The 22,602-nt window shown below is 38.9% G+C and overlaps 1 protein-coding gene across 1 annotated transcript in view; it reads left to right on the top strand.

Annotated features, from left to right (window-relative positions):
• The window catches only part of Ermp1 (endoplasmic reticulum metallopeptidase 1), a 52,961-nt gene that overhangs the window by 1,645 nt on the left and 28,714 nt on the right, over positions 1–22,602 (top strand). The window contains exons 2-7 of the mRNA XM_013026374.1: positions 9–237; positions 851–1,195; positions 8,600–8,727; positions 11,027–11,132; positions 18,662–18,808; positions 19,876–19,968. Coding sequence (XP_012881828.1) covers positions 9–237; positions 851–1,195; positions 8,600–8,727; positions 11,027–11,132; positions 18,662–18,808; positions 19,876–19,968 — 1,048 coding nt within the window. The remainder of the gene's footprint in view (positions 1–8; positions 238–850; positions 1,196–8,599; positions 8,728–11,026; positions 11,133–18,661; positions 18,809–19,875; positions 19,969–22,602) is intronic.

The raw sequence follows: 22,602 nt of genomic DNA, 5'->3' as shown, positions 1-22,602 counted from the left end.
ACTCCCAGCGTCGGGGCTGGGGCTGGCCGGTCCGCCCCGTGGTCTTCTCGGGGGTGCGGACCGAGGTGGCGTGGCGTGGCCGGGACCTGGCCTGCCTTCCCCTGCCTGCACGTCGCTTGGGCTGTCGGTCCCGCGCGGCTCGAGCTACTTCCACTTTCTCCCTCGGGTCGTCCTCCTGCGCTTCCAATGAACAGGAAGGGCGAGGGAAGTTCGAGTGCATTTCTTTTGGCCGGGGAGGCTGGAGAGGGGCTAGGGTAAGGTGTCAACTTCCCGAGCTTCGCAGACCCCGGGATAGGAAGGCAACGCGTTCACTACGGGCGTGGGTCCCCGTGTCTGTCCGGGCCCTGGGGCTTGAACTCCCAGCCGCCCTGAGTGCTGCTCCTGAGCTCGTGGCTGGTGCTCTGCCAGTTGAGCCACGGCTCCACTTTCTGGCTTTTTGGAGATAAGAGCCTCATAGATGTTCTTGCCTGGGCTAGCTTCGAACCATGATCCTCTCAAATCTCAGCCTCCTCAGTGGCTAGGATTACAGGCGTTAGTCACCAGCACCCCGTTACCCACTCAAAACTTTGACAATTGCACAATTTGTCAAACCGTCATTGGCACCCATGAATGACTATAAGGTTTGGGTGTGTGTGTGGAAGGGGCGGTTCTAAAATTAAATGAATTAATTTGCTTGTTTGTTTTGTGCTGGTCCTAGGGCTTGAACTCAGGGCGTAGGCACTGTCCCTGAGCTTTTTGTTCCGTAGACTAGTACCCTATCATTGAACCACAGCTACAAGGGAGAGAGGGAGCCAGAGGGAGAGGAGGGGAGGGGAGTGGAGTTAGGATAGTTGCTCAGTGCTGTCTTAAGCATGTCAACGTTTGACATCACCATTCTTTTTGGTTGCTTCCAGAGATTATCTTGAACATATAACATCCATTGGCCCCAGGACTACAGGAAGTCCAGAAAATGAAATTCTGACAGTACATTACCTTTTGGAACAGATTAAACTGATTGAAGTACAAAGCAGCAGCCTTCACAAGATTTCAGTGGACGTACAACGGCCTACAGGCTCCTTTAGCATTGACTTCTTGGGAGGTTTTACAAGCTACTATGACAATATCACCAATGTTGTGGTAAAGTTGGAACCAAGAGATGGAGCCCAACATGCTGTCCTGGCTAACTGTCATTTTGATTCAGTAGCAAATTCACCAGGTACCCACTTTTTAGTCATTTTAAATAATCATAGTAGTAGAAAGTTTATTCACTTAATCCTTAACTTCTTGGGAAGTGAGTTGAGGGTTGTTTTCTCTTTTTTGGGGGGGGGGTCTGGTCGTGGGGCCTGAACTCTGGGCCTGGGCACTGTCCTTCAGCTCTTCAGCTCAAGGCTAGCGCTTTACCACTTGAGCCACAGTGCCACTTCTGGCTTTTTTTTCATTTTGCTTATGTGGTGCTGAGGAATCGAACCCCTGGCCTCAGGCATGCAAGGCAAGCACTCTACCACTGAGCTAACTTCGCAGCCCGAGGGTTGTTTTCTTAACCTAACCGTTTTTTTCCATTGTGATGGAAGGCTGATATAATCGCTTTAGGATCTAACTGTTCAATATTTTCTTAAGTACTTTATTATTATTACTTTTTTTTTAAGCTTTGGGCCATCAACCCAGTGGCAGTACATAAAGTGTTTCTGATAGAGTGAAGTTGCCTCCTTATCAGTGTTACCATGTGTCCTTGGGTTCTGAAGTTAGGTTATATTACTTCAAGTGCCTGCTCAGCTCAGCATTACAATAGGTTTTGGGGTTACTGGGTAAAGGATAGTACCAGCCTTTAAAGGACACATGGTTTGGAAGACATAATTTCTGGCAGTTTCTATGCCCTATGTAAGGATTTGGTCCACTGGGGTTATGCTATACTGTTAGAATACTCTAATCAATTTAATATCTTGTTCTGAAAATACTTGAAGTGCTTGACATAATGTGTATATGTTCAATGACTGAGAATCTGTTAAACTTCCATTTTTAAAAGTAAGGTTTTTCAGGGAAAATATGTTTTCAACAATTATTGTAGATAGGTAAGAATAGAAAATAACATTTTATAATGATAGCACCTGGCTCCACCCCTTTTTTGATATAGGAACAAATTTAGCTGATCTCCACTGGTAAGAGACAGAATTGGGCTCAGATGATACATTTCCTGGCCGGTTTGTTCCTACAATTATAATTAACCTTTGAAGGGAAATACAGTAATAAGAGTGTTGGCTAATACTACTTTGGCAAATTGCTTAACTTGTTCTTTCTTTAGTTTCTCAACTGTTTTGTGAAAAAATAGTACTAATGTTCCAAAATGTTGCTCAAAGTATTAAATATAAGTAAATATCAGAATAGTATTTTTCAGGAAAAACCTTTTTTTGTTGTTGCTGTTATTAGCAGTTATAAACACAAATATTTCTGGGTTGCTCGCATTTATAGTGCGCCCAATATAACCTATAGAATTTTGTGAACTGCAAATGATTCAGACCGAAATTATGCTTGCAATGAAAGTATACTTTGATTTTTTTTCCACAGAAATCAGAATGCACAAACTTTTTATATAAAAGTACCTTTGGGGTAACAGTGGTGTGTTGTGTCCATTTCAAAGCAGTAATAAAACTACATTTACTTATGCTTAAATTCTAGGAAGGGGAAAAGAAATACTATGGTTGAGAATATTATATAAGAAAAATGTAAATACAGGTGTCAGAGGAAGAAAAAGTAATTTTCCTTGTACTTTTCACAGTTCTTATGTGTGATGGACTCCTGTGGTTCATGTCTGTAATCCTTGCTACTCAGGAGTCTGAGATCTGAGGATTGAATTTCAAAGCCAGCCCAGGTAGAAAAAGTCTATGAGATACTTATCTCCAAACCAGCAAAAAGCCAGAAGTGGACTTATGGCTAAAGTAGTAGAGCACCAGCCTTGAGGAAGTTAAAAAAAACTAAGTGAAAGTAGGAGGCCTTGAGTTTAAACACACACACACACACAAATATATGAGAAAAACAAAAATTTATTATTACCATGCTTACTTCAGATATACATGAGAGATACCAAGGGAAAAAGTACATCTCAAAGAGGTGGTTCAGTCATCTAGCTCCTTGCTCTTTGTTTTTTTTTTTTTTTTGTCGGTCGTGGGGCTTGAACTCTGGGCCTGGGCGCTGTCCCTCAGCTCTTCAGCTCAAGGTGAGCGCTCTACCACTTGAGCTACAGCGCCACTTCCAGTTTTCTGGTGGTTTACTGGAGATAGGAGTTTCACGGTCTCTCCTGCCCGGGCTGGCTTTGAACCTCGATCCTCAGATCTCAGCCTCCTGAGTAGCTAGGATTACAGGCATGAGCCACCAGCGCCCGGCTGCTCCTTGCTCTTTGTTAACATCAAAAACCAGAATATGCTGAGTGCTTGTGGCTCACACTTGTAATCCTAGCTACTTAGGAGGCTGAGATCTGAGAATCATGGTTCAAAGCCATCCTGGGCAGGAAAGTCTGTGAGACTCTTATCTCGAATTAGCCACCAGAAAACCAGAAGTGTTGCTGTGACCTTGAGCAAAAACCTCAGGGACAGTGTGCAGGTCCTAAGTTCAAGCCGCACAACTGAAAACACAACAAAAAAACCCCAACATTTTTGGAGAAGTGAGAAGACAAGGGAAAAGAACGGGGCTGGAGGTAGAGTACTTTCTAGTATGTGCAGTTCCTGAGTTCATTTCTTAGTACAACAAAACAAAAACAAAAAATACAAAGAGAAAAGGAAAAGGATCTTGAACCTTTGTGGAAAGCCACTAGATAGAATCTAGTTGATAAAATTTAACTGGTACTGCTTTTCGGCTGGTAAGTGTATAGAATCTAGTTGATAAAATTTAACTGGTACTGCTTTTCGGCTGATAAGTATAAGATTATCTTTGGTCATCAACCTTTGTCCTTTCTGGTAGAGAAGGAAGGTAGAACCTCCATAAATTTATGTTATACTTTCAGGAAAATAGAAGAGTGGAGAGTTCTTCTTACCTTTGCTTCTTAATTTCTTTCTTTCTTTCTTTCTTTTTTTTTGCTTCTTAATTTCTTTTAGCTCAAAATAAGTCATATGTAGCCAGAGCTGATGGTTCATGCTTGTAATCTTAGCTACTCAGGAGGCTGAGATCTAAGGCTTGCAGTTCAAAGCCAGCCTGGACAGATAAAGTCTGTGAAACTCTTACCTCCTATAAACTACTCAGAAAAGGTCAGAAGTGGCCCTGTGGCTCAAGTGGTAGAGTGCTAACCTTGAGCACAGAGAACTCAGGAACAGTGCCCAGGTGCTGAGTTTAAGCCCCAGGACTGGCAAAAAAAAAAAAAAACCCAACCAAACAAAAAACAACCAAAACCCAAACAAACAAAAAACAACCAAAAAGTGAAAATACCATATTTTGGAATACCATATTCTGCTCTTCACAAACAGTGTCAGATATTACATATTTCATATATAGAGTCCACTAACTAAAAGATGGCATTTCTGTGAGCCTTAGAACCTACTTTTACCTGTCAGTAATAAATTACTAAAAATAATATTTCATACATTCCTAAAATAATCTTAATCATTTAAGTCTTCTTAGTGATTGAATTAATTGAAGATGAGTATTTTTTTCCTTTGGTGTTGACTTTTATATTATTCTAACTGGCTTCCAGAGGAAAATTACATGTGACAAGAATTTCTCCATATATTATATGATAGTTATAAAAAGCTATTCTTAAGTCTAGTTTTTAAAGGACTATATGAACTTGTGTTCAGTTAGAATTCAAAGAAAAAGTAATATAGCATTGCACATAATTTTAGAGCAACAGTGGTCTGTCTGGGTATTTGTTTTGAATTGTGGTATCTGTCACTGTGAGTACTATGGCATACATTTTGACAATAGGTTATATTATTTAATCTTTTTATAATAACACTTAAATGTTCAGTTGGGATATGTCCTGTTTTCTCAAAAAAGTTTGTACAGTATTTGAAGGTAGTCAGTGGGCAATCTAATTTTATAAAGAAAACACCCTAGACCTTGCATAGAAGTAATTCAACAACTCTTGTCTCATAATATTTTAATAAATGTGTTGTAGAGAGTTATATTTTGTAGAATTCCAGGTGATTGGACAGCCTGGTAGAAATAAAAAGTCAGTTACAGATGTTTGCTCACATTTTCCTTCTAGTAACTTAATTTTTAAAGATAAATGCCTGATATTAGTGGACAGAAACGAGGATTATCCATCAGTCAGGGAGGTAGTGTTTTCTACACTTATGGCACTGAAAACTCTATTTCCTCTCCCTCCAATTCATGGGTAAGTGGTGCAATGGATAAAACACATTAGACTACAGACTGGAAGATGAGTAGTTTTCATTTTATTTTTTGCAATACTGAGAATTCAATCCAGAGCCTGTACATGCTAGAGAAGCTCTTAACTACTGAGCTATATCATTGTCCCTGAATGTTATTGTTGTTTTCTTTTTCGAGTACCAGGGATCAAACCCAGGGCAACACATGGAAGTCAAGCATTCTACTACTGAGATAGATTCATAGCCTTATAATTATTATTTCAACTACTACTGCCTCCCCTCCACCAACTTTTCCTCCTCCTCCTCCTCCTCCTCCTCCTCCTCCTCCTCTTCCTCTTCTTCCAATAGGGTCTCACTTTGTAACTTAGGTTGTTCCTGAACTCATGATCTTTCTGCCTGAGACTCTAGAATGCTGTTATTACAGGCTCGCATGACTATCCTGGCTTCCCATGAATATTGTTTTAAAGTTCTTCTCAGCAGTCTATCTAAGACTCAGAAACTGATGTCAATTAGAATTAGTGTTACTTGCAGAAAGACTGTATCTTGTGTCTGCTCTGGTGTTCCAGATTGGTAGAGAGACGTTGAGTAATTTGGGGCGCAGCTTCGCTTTTAGAGGTAATTCTAAATGGAAAGAAACCCTTTTATTGTCATCTAACTTCTTTCACTTTCTTCAAAGCATTTGACCCTTCTCAGGTTCTCTTCTAAGATAATAAAACCATTACTAAACAGCCAATAAAGATAAATATCTTTTATTTTCCATTTTATATTGAATAAAAAATATGGTTTACTTTTTATTTTAAAATAACTCAGTGTGAAAGTAAAAAAATGCTTACTTGATTTCTGGAAGGTGGCACTTTATTGACACCAACACAAAACTTCCTGCTTGATAACAGCTATATAATTATTAGTCTTCACTTTGATTAATATATTGTCTAGTAATGACCACTAAGACTAGTGTCATTCTTGAGTAGAAATGGAGTCTGGAATTTAACATCCCAAATGAGCATTTTATTTTAGCTGGTTGTAAAGCCTTCCTTAAGTTTGCAAAGAGAAGGAAAAACTTAACATCAGATGCCCCCCAGGTGTCTGGCAGCAGGTGCTATCTTCTTTAATCTTCACTACAAACCTGTGAAATGAATATCATTAACCTGTTTTTCAGACCAAAGTAAAGTGACAGCTAAAATTTACTTCCCAAGTCTTTCCTGCTCTAAAATTGTCACTAAACTGTAGCACTCTGCCTCCCAGTATATAGACCCAGAAATGTTATTGCCTAGCTTATGATAGTATTTATTCACTTTTAGTACTCTTTAAACTTTCTATAATGGAAAATTTCAAATATGTATAAAAATAGAAAGAATTAAGAGAATCCAGATATTCATCCCACTCAGTTTCAGTAGTCCAATCTTATTTTAATTTTTAATACCACCCTCTCTTTGCTTATTTTAGAGTGGATCTTACCTGTATTGTTTCCTATTGAGTATTTTAGTGAAAGATAAAGACCCCTTTTGACATGCTTACAATATCATGTGTTATCTCACTTATAAATTAGCTGGGTGTTGGTGGCTTGGCTTATTCCTGTAGTCTAGCTATTCAGGAGCCTGAGGTCTGAGGATTGTGGTTTGAAGCCAGGCTCTGCAGGAAAGTTTGTAAGACTCTTATTTCTTTTTTTTTCTTTTTTTTTGGGGGGTGGGTCCAGTCGTGGGGCCTGAACTCTGGGCCTAGGTGCTGTCCCTCAGCTCTTCAGTTCAAGGCTAGCGCTCTACCACTTGAGCCACATTACCACTTATGGCTTTTTTCTTTTTTTTTGCTTATGTGGTGCTGAGGAATTGAACCCAGGGCCTCATGAATGCAAGGCAAGGTTCTATCACTGAGCCACCTTCACAGCCCCGACTCTTATTTCTAATTAACCACCAGAAATCCTAAATAGAGCTATGGTTTAAGTGGTATAGCGTCAGCCTTGAGAGAAAAATCTAAGAGACATCACTAAAACCTTGAATTCAAGCCTTAGTACAGGCACAAAACAAAACAAAGGAAAACAAAACCCCCCAGAAAACTACAAACCTAACAGTAATTTCCTAGTACCATCAAATATGCTGTCAGTTCTTTTATTTTTTGTTCATCCTGGGTCTTGAATTCAGGGCTCTACCACTTGAGCCACAGCACCACTTCCAGCTTTTTCTGTTCATGTAGTACCGAGGAATTGAACCCAGGGCTTCATGCATGCTAGGAATGCACTCTATCAATAAGCCACATTTCCAGCCTGCAGTCAGTTGTTGTTGTTGTTGTTGTTGTTTTTTAAGCTTTGTGCCATCTTGCACTTGAATGCAGGTCTCTGAGCTTTTTTTGCTCAAGGCTTTGGCTTTTTGGTAGTTTTTGGAGAAATGAGTCTCATAGACTTTCCTGCCAGTCTGGCTTTATACCACAATCCTCAGATCTCAGCCTCCTAACTAGCTAGGATTACAGACATCTGTAGCCAGCCAGTCAATTCCTTTTACCTCTTACAGAACTTTAAAAAAATTAAAATATCAGAGTTCTCTTACAATCTGCTATAGTACAAAGTTTCTGAATTAAGAGGAGGTTAGGAAATTTCACTAAGTCCTTTACTTTTTCAGTGCTGGGACCAGATGTACAACTTAGGTCATTAGATCCTTTCCTATGTCTTACTAGACAAGTGTCAAGTAAGAAGACAAGTGTCTTGTATTTTTCTATTCACAATCCCCTTGGAAGAACCTTAAAAAAATGCTATGCCATCCAAACTGACCCTTCTGTAAATAAATAAATAAATCTGTAGTTACTGTGATTTTGATGGAGAAAGGCACGAAAGGAGTGAATGGCAGTGGGAGGTGATGGGGAAGAAGTTGAGAGTACTGGATGTAAGAATGTTACAAAGGTGGAACAAAGATAAAGAATGACGCAAATGGGAGCTGTCATTGTGGCTCAATAGTAGATCACCTGCTTTAGCACACATGAGGCCCACAGTTTGAGCTCTGCAAAGGATGTCACAAATGATCTTGGGTTGTTGAGATTGACAGTTTGCTTTATGACCTTACGTCTCATCCAGTTGATTTATTCAACAGAAATTGAGTTTGTCCTGAGAGCTAGGCATGGTAGGTTGTTAGTGGACAAACCAGACCAGGATCTTTGTGGAACTTCTGTATGGTAGGTGCATTGGTCACCTGATAATGATAGAGCTATACTTACAGTCATACATCTATTGTGATATTTCTCTGAGGAGACTAGCTACAATGGTTCATAATGTAAAGGCTTTAAAATCTGAGAAACAAATCTGTTTTTCTGATTTGAAGGTGCCAGTGATGATGCAGTTAGCTGTTCAGTGATGTTGGAAGTTCTTCGAGTTTTATCAACATCTTCAGAAGCCTTACACCATGCTGTGGTATTTCTCTTCAATGGTGCTGAGGAAAATGTCCTGCAAGTGAGATTTTGTTGCTTTAAATACTAGGCTTTAATAATGATGATGATGATAGCTAATATGCATTTTTATTAATATGAATAGTATCAAAAACTCAAGAAATTACTGTACCTGATAGTACTTTAAAAAGTACTTGTTGGGGCTGGGAAGGTGGCTCAGTGGTAGAGTGCTTGCCTTGCATGCACGAGGCCCTAGATTCGATTCCTCAGCACCACATAGCAGAAAAAGCCGGAAGTGGTGTTGTGGCTCAAGTGGTAGAGCACTAGCCTTGAGCTGAAGAGCTGAGGGACAGTGCCCAGGCCCAGAGTTCAAGCCCCACGACCGACAAAAAAAAAAAGTACTTGTATCTTGGAGTTCGTTTTGATATATATATATATTTATATATATATATATACGAAGAGGCACGTAGACATCACACCTTTGTGTTTCTCTCCAAAGAGTATCCTCTTTTGGTCTCACTGTGTGTGAGTGTCTTGAATTGGGATTCATGTATCATTTATCATATCCAGTGTATTTTGGCTCTAATTTCTGCATATCAGAGAGAAATGTGCTATTTGTCTTTTTTTTTTTTTTGGTTGAACTCTGGGTCTGGGCTCAACTCTTCAGCTCAAGGCTAGTGCTCTATCACTTGAACCACAGCACCACTTCAGTTTTTTTCTGCTTATATGGTGCTGAGGAATGGAACCCAGGGCCTCATGCATTCAAGGCAAGCACTCTACCACTGAGCCACATTCCCAGCCCCTGTCTTTCTTTCTTTTTTTTTTGGTTGGTTGTGGGGCTTGATCTCATGGCCTGGGCACTGTCCCTCAGCTCTTTAGCTTAAGGCAGGCGCTGTACCACTTAAGCCACAGTGCCACTTCCGGTTTTCTGGTGGTTAATTGGAGATAAGAGTCTCATGAACTTTCCTGCCTGGGCTGGCTTTGAACCGCAATGCTCAGATATCAGCCTCCTAAATAGCTAGGATTACAGGCATGAGCCACTGGTGCCCAGCCAAAATCTTTACAACTTTTTTTGCTGGTTTTGTTTGTTTGTTTGTTTTTGAGGGGGGATGCAGTAGGTAGTCCATGCTGAACTTGAATTTGAGGTCCTCTTGTCTCAACTATATTTTTCCTCCAGTTGTGGGGCTTGAACTCTGGGCCTGGTTCCTGTCCCTGAGCTTGTCAGCTCAAGGCCAGTACTCTGCCACTTGAGTCACAGTGCCACTTCCCTGAGGGACTTCTTATCTCCAAAAAAACGTCAAAAGTGGCACTGTGGCTCTAGTGGTAGAGCTCCAATCTTGAGAGAAAAGCTAAAAGTAGAGCATAAAGACCTTAGTTGAAGCACTAGTAGTGGCACACATACAAAAACTTATGTAGACTTGTTCAATATCTGAAAAGCTCAACTCAGAACATACTATCTTGGCAACGTTTCATTTTATTTATTTATTTTTATTAGTGTAAATTGTAAAAATGGGTTTATGCATGCATGTAATGTACTTTGGTCAAATTTTTACTATACGTATATCTATGCACATATTTTTTTTTTTTTGTGCCAGTCCAAGGGCTTGAACCCTGCCAGGGCTTAGGTACTATCCTTGAGCTTTTGTGCTCATAATGCTCTACCACTTGAGCCACCGCTCCACTTCTGGCTTTTTGGTGGTTAATTGGAGATAAAAATCTCAAGGACTTTCCTGCCTGGGCTGGCTTTGAGCCTCCCAGTTGCTAGGCTTATAGGTGAGAGCCACTGGTGCCAAGCTCCACATGGGTTTTTTGTTTTTGTTTTTAAATCTTCTTCTGAGATGGTCTTGCTATGTAACCCAGGCTGACCTTGAACTCCTGATCATCATGCCTCATCTTTCCTAGTGCTAGTATTTTAGGCATAAGCCATGATACATGGAGCAGTGTTTGGTTTATAAAAGAGTTCTTTGATGGCACAGTTGCTCTCTTTATATTTTTTTTGATCTGGAGTTTCAGAGCTGTTTTGTGGTAGTACACAGTACAAATGCCCACCACGTGTATTGTCTCCTCTATACTCCTATTTTCTTTGCCTTTTGTATAGTTTCACACTTAGCAAAAATGTTGTTTGGAACCACTCCTGATAGACTGCCTCTGTGATGGATAACTTTGCAATCAGAACGATACAAAGCCATTATTTATAAAAAAGAGAAACAGAACGTCTTTGCAGACTATCTTTGAGAAATGATTATTTTATTCTCATATTGTTTACCTTAGCAAGATAGCTCTCTGTACTTAAAATAATTAAAATGAAGTTTGATAGTTTAAGATTGTTTAACCCATGTTTGTTTTGTTTTCTTCTCATTAAGGCCAGTCATGGTTTCATTACTCAGCACCCCTGGGCAAGCTTAATTCGTGCATTTATTAACCTGGAGGCAGCAGGTGTGGGAGGGAAAGAACTTGTGTTCCAAACAGGTATGTAAGGCTCTGTATATTTTAATGCAATTCTAGTTTTTATAAAATGGAAACTTTTGAACATAAGTGAACTCTAATAAATAATCTCTTGAAGAAGCATTCTTTTTAAGTTATGAGTAGTTTTAGGTTGTCTTTGTTAACATTTTTTATCAGAGTAATGCTAATAGCATCTATTTTTTTTTTCCTCTGGGTATCATTGCTACCAGCCACAAGTGGAAGCAAGTAGAACATTGTAAAGTGATGCTGTGGGTCTGCTTTTGTTCAATTTCTAGGAAGCTTTGTCTTCATTCTGTCATTGAGCTCTTACTTCCCTTCAGTGTCGTACATGTTATACCTGCAAGAAAAAAGCTGGGCTTGTTCTTTAAAAAGAACCCGTCACAGCCCAGAAAGCATCACAGGATTGGATGATGGTAGCAGAAAGAATACAAATTGAAAATATTTCATATGTACCCAGTACTTTTCTCTTGAGGATAATTAAGCTAAAAGCTTTCTTTGGTTGGCATGTGAGAGGAATGACTAAGAGCACTGGCTCTATAATTAAATGAGATAAGCTTAAAACCTCAAAACAATAGTATGTGCCATGTGTAGAGCCTTGGACCAGTCATACACCTCTCCAACCTGTTCTTCTGATCTGTAAAACTGGGATTCTATTAGTACCTACCCTTTTATAGTTGATAACCACAGAGTAACATCTTTAGGTCTACAGTTTCTCACTTAAGGGGCTCCCTTTTGCTTTATATGATGAGCATTTTCTTACTCAGGAGTTTATCTATTTCCTCATCTCAGTCTCCCAAGCCTCACTTTTCTACACCAGATCTTGATGGGTAGCTATCAATAGACAATCCAAGAGAAGCTGTAATAGCCATTGGGCATGCCCATGTTATAATGGAACAATAAGAGGTTAAAGGCCAGGTATCAGATCTTTAAAATTGTAAAAGCTTTTCTTACTAATGGGTCTAAGATTTTTCTAAATGAGTTTTTATGGCACAATGCATAAAACAAACTTTATAAGTACTTTTATTCCTTTATAAGTATCTCATATAACTTTAAATATATAAATATATGAAAAATATCACAAATACTACATATTATATATAATATATATCTTAAATGTTTATAAATGTTTTTATTCATCTTTTATTGTAATCCAAAAAGTTCACAGCTTTTAGCACTCAGAATAATGATTTTCTACAAATGCAATATAAATAATCATGAGATCACAGAATAGGTACCCTAGAGCCTCCTGCCTTAGAAAGTTATTACCACGATACTAACATACCTTGGTAGATTTAAATTTGTCTGTATTTGAAGTTAATTTAAATTGAGTCATATGCAGTGTTTTGTGTGTGTGGCTTTTTTTCCCCCACTCATTTCACAATAGTTCATTCTGTGTTCATTGATGACTGATATTCCATTGCACTATAGTCTATTCATTTTACTAATGGACTTACTTTCTAAGTTTTTTCTTATAAATAATGATGCTGTGAACATCTTTTCAAGTGTATTTTTTTCACTATGAGTTTTTTGTATTTTCAAGTCCTTTATTTTTTATTTTAATTTTTAATTGGTACTATAAAGATGATGTACAGTACAGAGAGGTTACACTATGTAAGTCAGGTAATGAGTAAATTTCATTTTGTATGGTGTCATCCTTTCCCTTGCTCTCTGTTTTTCCCTTTAGTGCTCTACCACTTTACACGTATGTATATATGCATTTCTGAGTCATAGGTGTATATAAACTGTGGTAGATATTTTTGGTATGTAACATCAAACACTGATGTTAATGTTCTAAATATTTGCAAACTGAAATCAATTAATAGATGCAAAATAGTCAATCATTTCTAATCAAGTTGAGCAACAGTATAACTTACTACATTTATCAAAGCAAGGGAGAAAATTGTATTAATTGATAATCTTAGCATATTTATCTCAGTAAATAGACATTCTCCTCTCTAAGAACATTTATTATACTTGAGAAGTATAATGTTAGTAAAACTATTGTCTGATAAATATGTATTTTCAGATTTATCCAACTGTACCAATACTATCCTAGCTGTTTTTATCACAGTTCAGTCAGGCATAGCATTTATGTAATATGAAATATATCACAATCATATATCACAAAGGCTATAAAACTTAATTATCACAGAGTGAATACCTTTTAAACCTTACTTCTTGAAAGAGTAGAGACTTAAATTAGCATATATTAGTGGTACAAGTAGGGTTTTACTGTGAAATTTTTTCACATGCATATAATGCATTCCCTCAATCTCATCCCCTTCATCACTTTTCCTCAATCCTGCTCTCTTCCTCTCAAAACCACAACAGACTTCATTGTTCTATTTCCTTTCACCTGTTTTACCAGCCCTCTACATCTCAACCCCAAACAGAACCTGCCCTGCTCTTCTGTCATCATTATTATTATTATTAATGTGCACCAGCTGCATTGGGATTTCACTGTGACATCTCTCTCTCTCTCTCTTTTCTCCCCTCCCTTCCTCCTTTATTCCCTCCGTCCCTTCCCTTTCCTCTCTTCCCTTTCTCTTCCCTCCCTTTTTCTCCCCTCCTCCCTCCCTCTTTCCCTCCCTCCCTCCCTCCCTCCCTCCCTCCCTTCCTTCCTTCCTTCCTTCCTTCCTTCCTTCCTTCTTCCCTCTCTTTCTTTGTCAGTGTGTGTGTGTGTGTGTGTGTGTGTGTGCAAGTGCAAGACTAGCACTCTACCACTTTAAACCACAGCCTGATTTTGGTTTTTAGGGGGTTAATTGGAAATAAGACTATCACAGCCTTTCCTGCAAGGTTGGCTTTGAACTGCTTTCCTCAGATCTCAACCTCCTGAGTAGCTAGGATTACAAGCGTGAGCCACCAGTGCTTAACATCACTGTGGCATTTATACAGGCAAATATTATGCCTTGTTCCGAATAACCTTCTCTATTGTTTTTTCTTTCTCTGCTCAAGCTCCTTATTGAGCAACAGCTTTCATTGAGGTAACTAACCGTAGCTGCAATGCATTTCCAAATTATTTACTCTCAATATTGGAGATAAGATTCTCACATACTTTTCTGCCTAGGGTGGCTTTGAACCATGATCCTCAGATCTCAGCCTCTTAGTAGCTGAGGTTACAGGTGTGGGCTACCAGTGCATGGCTGGTTCATGCTTTTTAATCCAAATTGCTGTTCTATATCTTTGATTGGAGAATTAAGACCATTAATATTCAATGATAAAATTGAAAAGTATGCCATATTTCATGTCATTTTCCTGTTTTTATGATGCTTGCTTTTTTTCTATTCTTCCTTTGCCAATCAATTCATCTAGTGGGGTTTTTTTGTTTTTGTTTTTTTAATTGGTTGTGGGGCTTGAACTCTGCGCCTAGGCACTCTCCCTCAGCTCTTCAGCTCAAGGCTAGTCCTCTACCACTTGAGCCACAGTGCCATTTCTGATATTCTGGTGATTTATTGGGAGATCTGAGTCTCACAGACTTTCTTGCCTGGGCTGGCTTTGAACCATGATTCTCAGATCTTAGCCTCCTTAGTAGCTAGGATTGTAGGCGTGAGCCACCAGTGCCCGGCCTAGTGGGGTTTATTCTTCCTTAAGTTTTCTTGTTTTTTATTTTCTTCTGTGGTTAGTATTCCTTTAAGTGTCTTTCACAGAGCTAGTTTGTTAGTCATCTTTTCCTGTAGCTTTTGATTATTATGGGAAGGTTTTTCTCTCTTAATGATAAAAGATAGTTTTGCTGGTTTATTAATCTAGAATGGCAGTTGTTACGTTACAGGGTTTAAAGTATATGTCCTTTTATGACCTTGTGGCACTTAGAGTTTCTGTTGGGAACCAGCTGTTATTCTGATGGATTTGTCATTGTGTATAATTTGTCTCTTCTTTGCTATTTTCAATTTTCTTTCTTTATTCTGTTTGTTTACTATTTTAATGTCTAGGGATGTTGCTTATTTGGTGTTTTATAAGCCTTCTCCACATGGATGACCTTCTCTTGGAAATGTTTTTTGCTTTTTATTTTATTATCTAGGTTCTCAGTACTTTTGGTTTCTCTTTTCATTCTATACTCATAATTTTTATATTTGTTCTGTTTTTTTGTTTTTGTTTTTTATTGGCCAGTCGTGGGGCCTGAACTCTGGGCCTGGGCACTGTCCCTCAGCTCTTCTGCTCAAGGATAGCACTCTGTGTCATTGAGCTACATGTGCCTTATCTCTAGGCATTCTCCTCAAGAAGGCAGTTCCCTGTGGGTTCCTGCTTAAGAAGCCACAGACCGTCTGTCTTTACCAAGGCACCTGGTTGCCTTACAACATATCCCTGTGTTGCGGTGCGGGTTTGCTTATGTGGACATTTTGCAGCAAGAATTCGCTAGTACTGCTGATTTTATCTTGTATTGCAGTTTTTAGTTACCCCATCCCTAGTTAGTGAGCCAGGGATTTGGAGTTCCTCATTTATTCCCTGCTGCTGCTGCTGCTGTTGCTGTGTATGTATATGTGTGTGTTTCCCCCTCTGAAGTTTTCTGCTTCCCTACAACCTCCTTTATAGTTTCTGGTTAGCTTACTCTTACTCTCTTCAGAATCTAGTTTCTTCTGTGATACTAGATTCTTCTTCACAGAGTGAAATGGCCAGGGCTGGGAAGGTGGCTCAGTGGTAGAGTGCTTGCCTTGCATACATGAGGTCCTGGGTTCAATTCCTCAGCACCACATAAGCAAAAAGAAAAAAGCCGGAAGTGGCGCTGTGGCTCAGGTGGTAGAGCGCTAGCTAGCCTTGAGCTGAAGAGCTGAGGGACAGTTCCCAGGCCCAGAGTTCAGGTCCCACAACTGGACCCCCCCCCAAAAAAAAAATGAAATGGCCAATGCTTCTAATCTGTCATCTTGTAAAACCTTCCAGAGTATAAACTCTTGCCACACCCTTCCAAAAATTTTTACCTCTGCTTTCTCAAATACAATTCTCTTAAATCCTTTTTTCTGCGCTGGGGATCCAGTTCTTGGGGCCTTCCGCATGCGAAGCAGGTACTCAACTGCTGGACTGTACCGCTAGCCTTCTCCCATTTAAGAGCTGTCTCTCAGCTCTTCAGCTCAAGGCTAGCGCTCTACCACTTGAGCCACAGCGCCACTTCCGGCTTTTTTCTTTTTGCTTATATGGTGCTGAGGAGTCGAACCCAGGGCCTCGAGCATGCAAGGCAAGCGCTCTACCACTGAGCCACCTTCCCAGCCCCCATTTAAGTAACTTCTGATTTCTTGATAATCACTTTTTGAATTTATAATTTAGCTTTACTTGTTTGTCAGAGTAGTTTTAATTATATCTTTGTTTTTATTTATTTTTTGAGTAGTAGTACAAAAGGGTCTCAATTCCATAAGTCAGATTATGAGTGCAATGCATCTTGATCAGTATTGCCCTTTTTATCATTCTCACTTGTCTTTCCCCTTCCCATCCCTACCTCCTGTATGTAAAAACTCAACTTTTATATAATGTACATTGAAGATACTGTATTTGCTTACCCTTCTTTTCTCCATTTGTGTCCCCCCCTCTGCTTGCCTTTTCTCCTAAGTGTTAATAATATACTTTTAATTACTAGTATAAATTATTTTAATAATTTAGTCATATCCCATTATTATTATTATTATTTATTGGATTGAGCTTTATTCTATTCCTGCTCACAATCTTTTGTCCAGAGCAAGTAATAAGACCAAGCCTTCAATTAATATTTGTAGAGAAAATATGTAGTGATTCCATAGGGAAGTATTACAAATTATGTATGTGGTAAGGCTAAGATAGGAATGTGGAATCCTTTTTCTAGGAGGAAAGAGTGAATAATCTGGAACAGTACTATACTTTCCCCCCAACCCTCCATGATCCTGGAGCTTTGAACTCTGGGCCTGGGCTTTTTTTGTTGAAGGTGAGCGCTATATCACTTGGGCCACAGTTCACATTCCAGTTTTTTTGAATAGGTTACTGGAGATAAAGAGTCTCATGTGAATTATTAAGTAATCATATAAAGGGATTTCAATTCCAAAAGACAGTTTATGAGTACAGTGCATTTTGATCAGTGTCACCCTTTCCATTGTTCTTTCCCATCTCATCCCTACTAGTGTACATTAAATATAATGACTGCATTTGCTCAACTTTCCTCTTTCCTTCCTGTGACTCCCTTCTTACTGTGCCCTTCCCCCTGAACATGTATGTTTCCCAATATTAATTTTAAGTGGTTTATTAGTTGTTCAGAAGAGTTATACCTTTGGACTCCTCCCCTAGGTGTACCATCCTTTAGTCAGTTTGTGTATATATTTATAAAACCTTGTGTATGTTATCATGTATGTGTGTATTTTACATCTAACTTACACATACATACACTGTCTGACCCTGACTTCACTTACCATAATTTTTTCTGGATCCATCTACTTCTCTGCAAGTGACATAATATTCTTTCTGATAGATGAATAAAGTTCTATTGTATATATGTACCACATTTTCTTGATTTACTCTTCTATTGTAGGCCATCTGAGTTGTTACTGTGACTTGGCTGTGGTGAATAGTTCAGCAATGAACATGGATGTACAAGTGTCTTTACTATAGCCTGATTTACAATATTCTGGGTAAATGCCCAACAGTGGTATCGCTGTATCATATGATAGTTCTATGTTCAGTTTTTTGAGGAATCTCCAAACCACCTTCTAGAGTGGTTGTACTAGTTTATATTCCTACCTGCAGCCCCTCAAACATATGTTGTTCTTATTCTTGATGCTGGCCAATTGTACTGGGGAGAGATGAAATCTCAGTGTTGTTTTGATTTGCATTTCCATTATGGCCAGGCCATTTCTATTTATTGGCCATTCTTTTGAGAAGACTCCATTTAGCTCCTTTGCCCATTTATTAATGGGGTTAATTGCTTTTTTGAGGTTTAGTTTCTTGAGCACCTTGTATATTCTGGATATGAGGCCCTTATTGAAAGCAATAATATAACATCCTATAATTTCAAAGAAGAAACTCAAGTTTTGAAAAAAGGTGTTAATACATGATGAATGCAGAATTATTAATTATGATAAATTATAAATGGTATGGAGCCTTATAGTAAGCAAAATAAAGAGGAAGTATTAAAATGATCATTGTAATTTTTATCAGTATTGGAAAATATGTTTAATGTTAAAGAACAATGTATAGAGTGTACTGTTTGCAGCTATGAACACACCACAAAAATTGAAAATGTTAAATTGATAATAATTGTCTGAGGGTGATAGAATTACAAATTAGTTTCCTGTTTTTCAGATAAACATAGTTTAAGGTAATTTTATCTTTATGAGAAGTTATTTTTCATTCTACAAGTCATATACATATAATCTGAGAAATGTTGGAAAATACAGAAAAAGGGATTAAGGAATGTGTCTGCATCCATCTTCCCAAACCACCTAGTGATGAAGCATGGTTGGAAAAGATCTGCTTAGTACATGCAAGTCTAGCATTGTAACACCAGCAACAAAGTAATTACTCAGATATGTTTAAAAAATTACAAGATTAACCTTGCATTGTGTTGTCCCACTTCTTTTCAGGTCCTGAAAATCCTTGGTTGGTTCAAGCTTATGTTTCAGCAGCTAAACACCCTTTTGCTTCTGTGGTGGCTCAAGAGGTTTTCCAGAGTGGAATCATTCCTTCAGATACGGACTTTCGTATCTATAGAGATTTTGGGAACATTCCAGGTATTTTGTGAATGGTTTATAAGCTGTTGTACAAAACTGATTTCTCAAAAATGAGCTTTACTTCTTCAAAGTTTATGAGTAGACACCATGTTTGGAGAGTACATTCCATATAAATTTTCTTCCTCACTAACAGAGAGTTCTTAATGTTGTCCTTTTTGTGTGTGTGTGTGTGTGTGTTCTAGTCCTAGGCCAAACAGCCTGGGCTCTGCCCTGAGCAGTTTTTTGCTCAGGACTAGCTCTCTACCATTTGAGCCACAGATCCCCTTCCAGCTTTTTGGTTGGTTAATTGAAGCTAAGAGTCCTACAAACTCTCCTGCCAGGGCTGGCTTTGAATTTCCTCAATCCTCATTTCTCAGCCTCTTGAGGACCCATGCCAAATGTTTTCTTTTTTTAAAACTCCATAGTAATTTAAATGTTTGCCTCCTCCAGAATATGATTAGGATTGGTTTAACAATTCATTACCAGATCTCTCAAGGGTCTTTGACTTTTTTTTTTTTTGGCCAGTCCTGGGGCTTGAACTCAGGGCCTGGGCATTGTTCCTGAGCTTCTTTTGCACTCTACTACTACTTGTGGCACTCTACCACAGTGCCACTTCTAGCTTTTTCTGTTTATGTGGTACTGAGAAATTGGACCTGGCTTCATGCATGCTAGGCAAGCTCTCTACCACTAAGCCACATTCCCAGCCCTAGGGGTCTTTTGCTTTTATTGTGGGTCTTGCTTGCCAATTCCCTCAATGACTTTATTTGCAGTTAAAATTTGGCTTTGGCCAGGCAAGGATATAGATGGTAAAATTTTGATGACTGACCAAACTCAGTACATCAAATTTCCTACTCCTTGCTGTGTGAATTCCTCTTCTATGTGGTATAGTATACTTCCTCAGTCATGCTTTGCATTAGGGATCATAACTGTAGATTTTGTAAGTATGGAAGAGAATATTCTTCATAAATATGGCAGGACAGTCATCCCATTGCTTTGACATTTTGTCTTAGGAATTTATTAAACAAATAAGCCTAAAGTGAAGTTAAACGTTAAAGCAAAATGACTTTTCCCCTGTCTGTGTGTTACAGGAATAGATTTAGCTTTTATTGAGAACGGATACATTTATCACACGAAGTATGACACAGCAGATAGAATTCTAACAGATTCTATTCAGAGAGCAGGTTGGTATCCCAAGTTCAACTTCTGATATGCACTAAGATGAAATATTAGGGGTAAAATAGAAATATGTGAATTTTCTGAAAGGTGCATTGGAGAGGCAGTATGTGGTAGAATGGGCTAAGGATTTGGAGTTGGATAGATCAGTGCTTAAATATTAGCCATGCCGTCTTATTTGCCAGTCAATAAGTGTCAACTTGGAAAGGGGGTGACCTAGCGTTAAGGTAGGATTGCTGAACAATATAAGTGTAAATAATGTAAAAGCTATGAGTTGGAGGTGGCAGTAGAATACAGGTGTAGGCAGTTTGTCTAGTGTGGAAAGTGGTTACATGGTCCATAATTGGATGATGAAAATAGTTGAAAAGCTTTATAGGATAGGAATTTAAAGTGCTCTCCAGAGAGATCTGGAGTAGTTGGACGAGGCAGATCACATATTGATAGCATTCGGCATGTAAAGAAAAGAGGATGATCCGTGCAAGAGCACAGTGTATGTTTGGGGAAAGCTGTTAATGTGTAGACTATCAGACTAGAATGGAAGTAGCATCTTCAGACATAGTAGGAGATCTGGTTGAAGTATATGGGAGAGAGGAAATCATAGAAAATTTTAAGAATCAGCAAAAATTCAGTTGTAGAACACTTAACCTAGTATGTACAAGGTTCTAGGTTCCATCCCATAAAGGAAAGAAAACGATCAGAAAAACATTAAAAGACTAAGGAATTTTGGAAGCTTTGGGTCTCTGAATGAAGTTATTAAGGTGGTTTTAAATATTGTACTGGTGGGCTGGGAAGGTGGCTCAGTAGAGTGTTTGCCTTGCATGCTGGAGGCCCTGGGTTTAATTCCTCAGCACCACATAAACAGAAAAAGCCAGAAGTGGTGCTGTGGTTCAAGTGGTAGAGCGCTAGCCTTGAGCTGAAGAGCTGAGGGACAGTGCCCAGGCCCAGAGTTCAGGCCTCACAACCAACCAAAAAAAAAAAAAAAGTTGTACTGGTAATGCTCTTACAGAGTCCCTACTCAAAATGAGTTATTGAGGATCTTGGTCATGGTGTTGACAAAAGATGAGCAACAAAAGGGGAAGGACAAAAAAAATTACATTGTGAACAACATAAATCAGCAGTATTTGAGAGATTAGATAGAAGAGATAAGTGGAATTGACTAGGGAAAACAGACTATGAGCTCTAGTAAGATGCAGAGGTCTGAACTAGCCTATGAAATCAGGGGTGGCAAATTTGGGCATATGAATTTGGGAATTAAAGGTATAGAACACAAGAACAGAGAATGGATGTTATTTTTGGAAGGGGGAAGTGTTAAAACCAAAGCTTTAGAGAAAATACATTTTAAGCAAGAATGTTAAATGGAAGTGAGTGAAAAAGAAGGAAATCTGGTGGTAAGAGTGTGTATGTATCTTAAGTGGAGAAAAGAAAGTCAAGGGTGGGATGAGCAGTAGGAAGTAGGCTTGCTATTGAAGTTTAGACACAGGTGTGTCACAGCCTGACTGCTGTCTTCCCAGCTACTCCCAGGCTAAAGATAGCTGGAATTTAGGAGTTCAAGGCTAGTTTGAGCAACATAACCCGCTAGACCTTATATCAGAAAATGTTTAATTGTATTCATTGATTGATGTAACAAATAATTTTAATAGACCTTTGATGTGTCAGGTTTTGCCTATGACTTTTCTGCAGCTTCATTTCTGAATACTCTCTCCATTTAGGACTAATTTGTGGTTTTGTTCATTCTAAAGATGTAAATACCACTTCTCAGGGTTGCTTCCCGGTCTTTCCAAACTCTAAGTCTCTTAAGTCTCCCACAACTATATTTCTTCTTCTTCTTTTTTTTTTCTGGGCAGGGGGACTTGAACTGAGGGCCTGGGCACTGTCCCTGAGCTTTTGTACTCAAGGCTAGCACTCTACAACTTGAGCTACAGCTGTACTTCTAGCTTTTTTGTAGTTCATTGGAAATAAGAGTCTCATGGACTTTCTGTGTAGGCTAGTTTTGAACCATGCTCCTTATGTCTCAGCCTCCTGAGTAGCTAGGATTATAGGTGTGAGCCACTAGCACCTAGCTCTTTTAATTAAAAAAAAATTATCTTTTTTTTTTTTTGCCAGTTGTGGGGCATGAGCTCAGGGTGTGAACCTAGGTATCCTTGGACACCTTTTTGCCCAAGGCTAGTGCTTTAGCACTTGAGCCATAGCCCCACTTCTGATTTTCTGGTCATTAATTGGCGATAAGAGTCTCATGAACTTTCCTGCCCCAGCTGGCTGAGAACTGTGATCCTCAGATCTCGACCTCCTGAGTAGTTAGGATTATAGGCATGAGCTATCAGTGCCTGGCCTTTTTGTTGTTATTGTAAAGATGATGTGCAGAGGGTTAGGTAAAGAGTACATTTTTTTGGACAATGTCACCCCTTCTCTTACTCTCTCCCAGTTTTTCCCTTCCATCCACAAGTTACATAGTTCATTTTCAACGTACTGTCCAGCTGCATTTGTTTACCCTTTTCCCCTCCATTTCTGTGGCTCCCTCACCTTCCCAAAGACATAAATGAACAAACAAAAAAAAAAGGAAAGAAAAGCAACAAAAAAGAAAAAAACTTTTTAATTTCCTGGAGTTCATTTTGATTTTTCACCTGCTTTTTTTTTTTTATTGT

Source organism: Dipodomys ordii, unplaced genomic scaffold, assembly GCF_000151885.1.
Source record: "Dipodomys ordii isolate 6190 unplaced genomic scaffold, Dord_2.0 Scaffold93, whole genome shotgun sequence".
In the NCBI taxonomy this organism is placed as follows: Eukaryota; Metazoa; Chordata; class Mammalia; order Rodentia; family Heteromyidae; genus Dipodomys; species Dipodomys ordii.
Note: the sequence above shows the minus strand (reverse complement) of the source record. Positions and strands in the feature narration are given on the sequence as shown.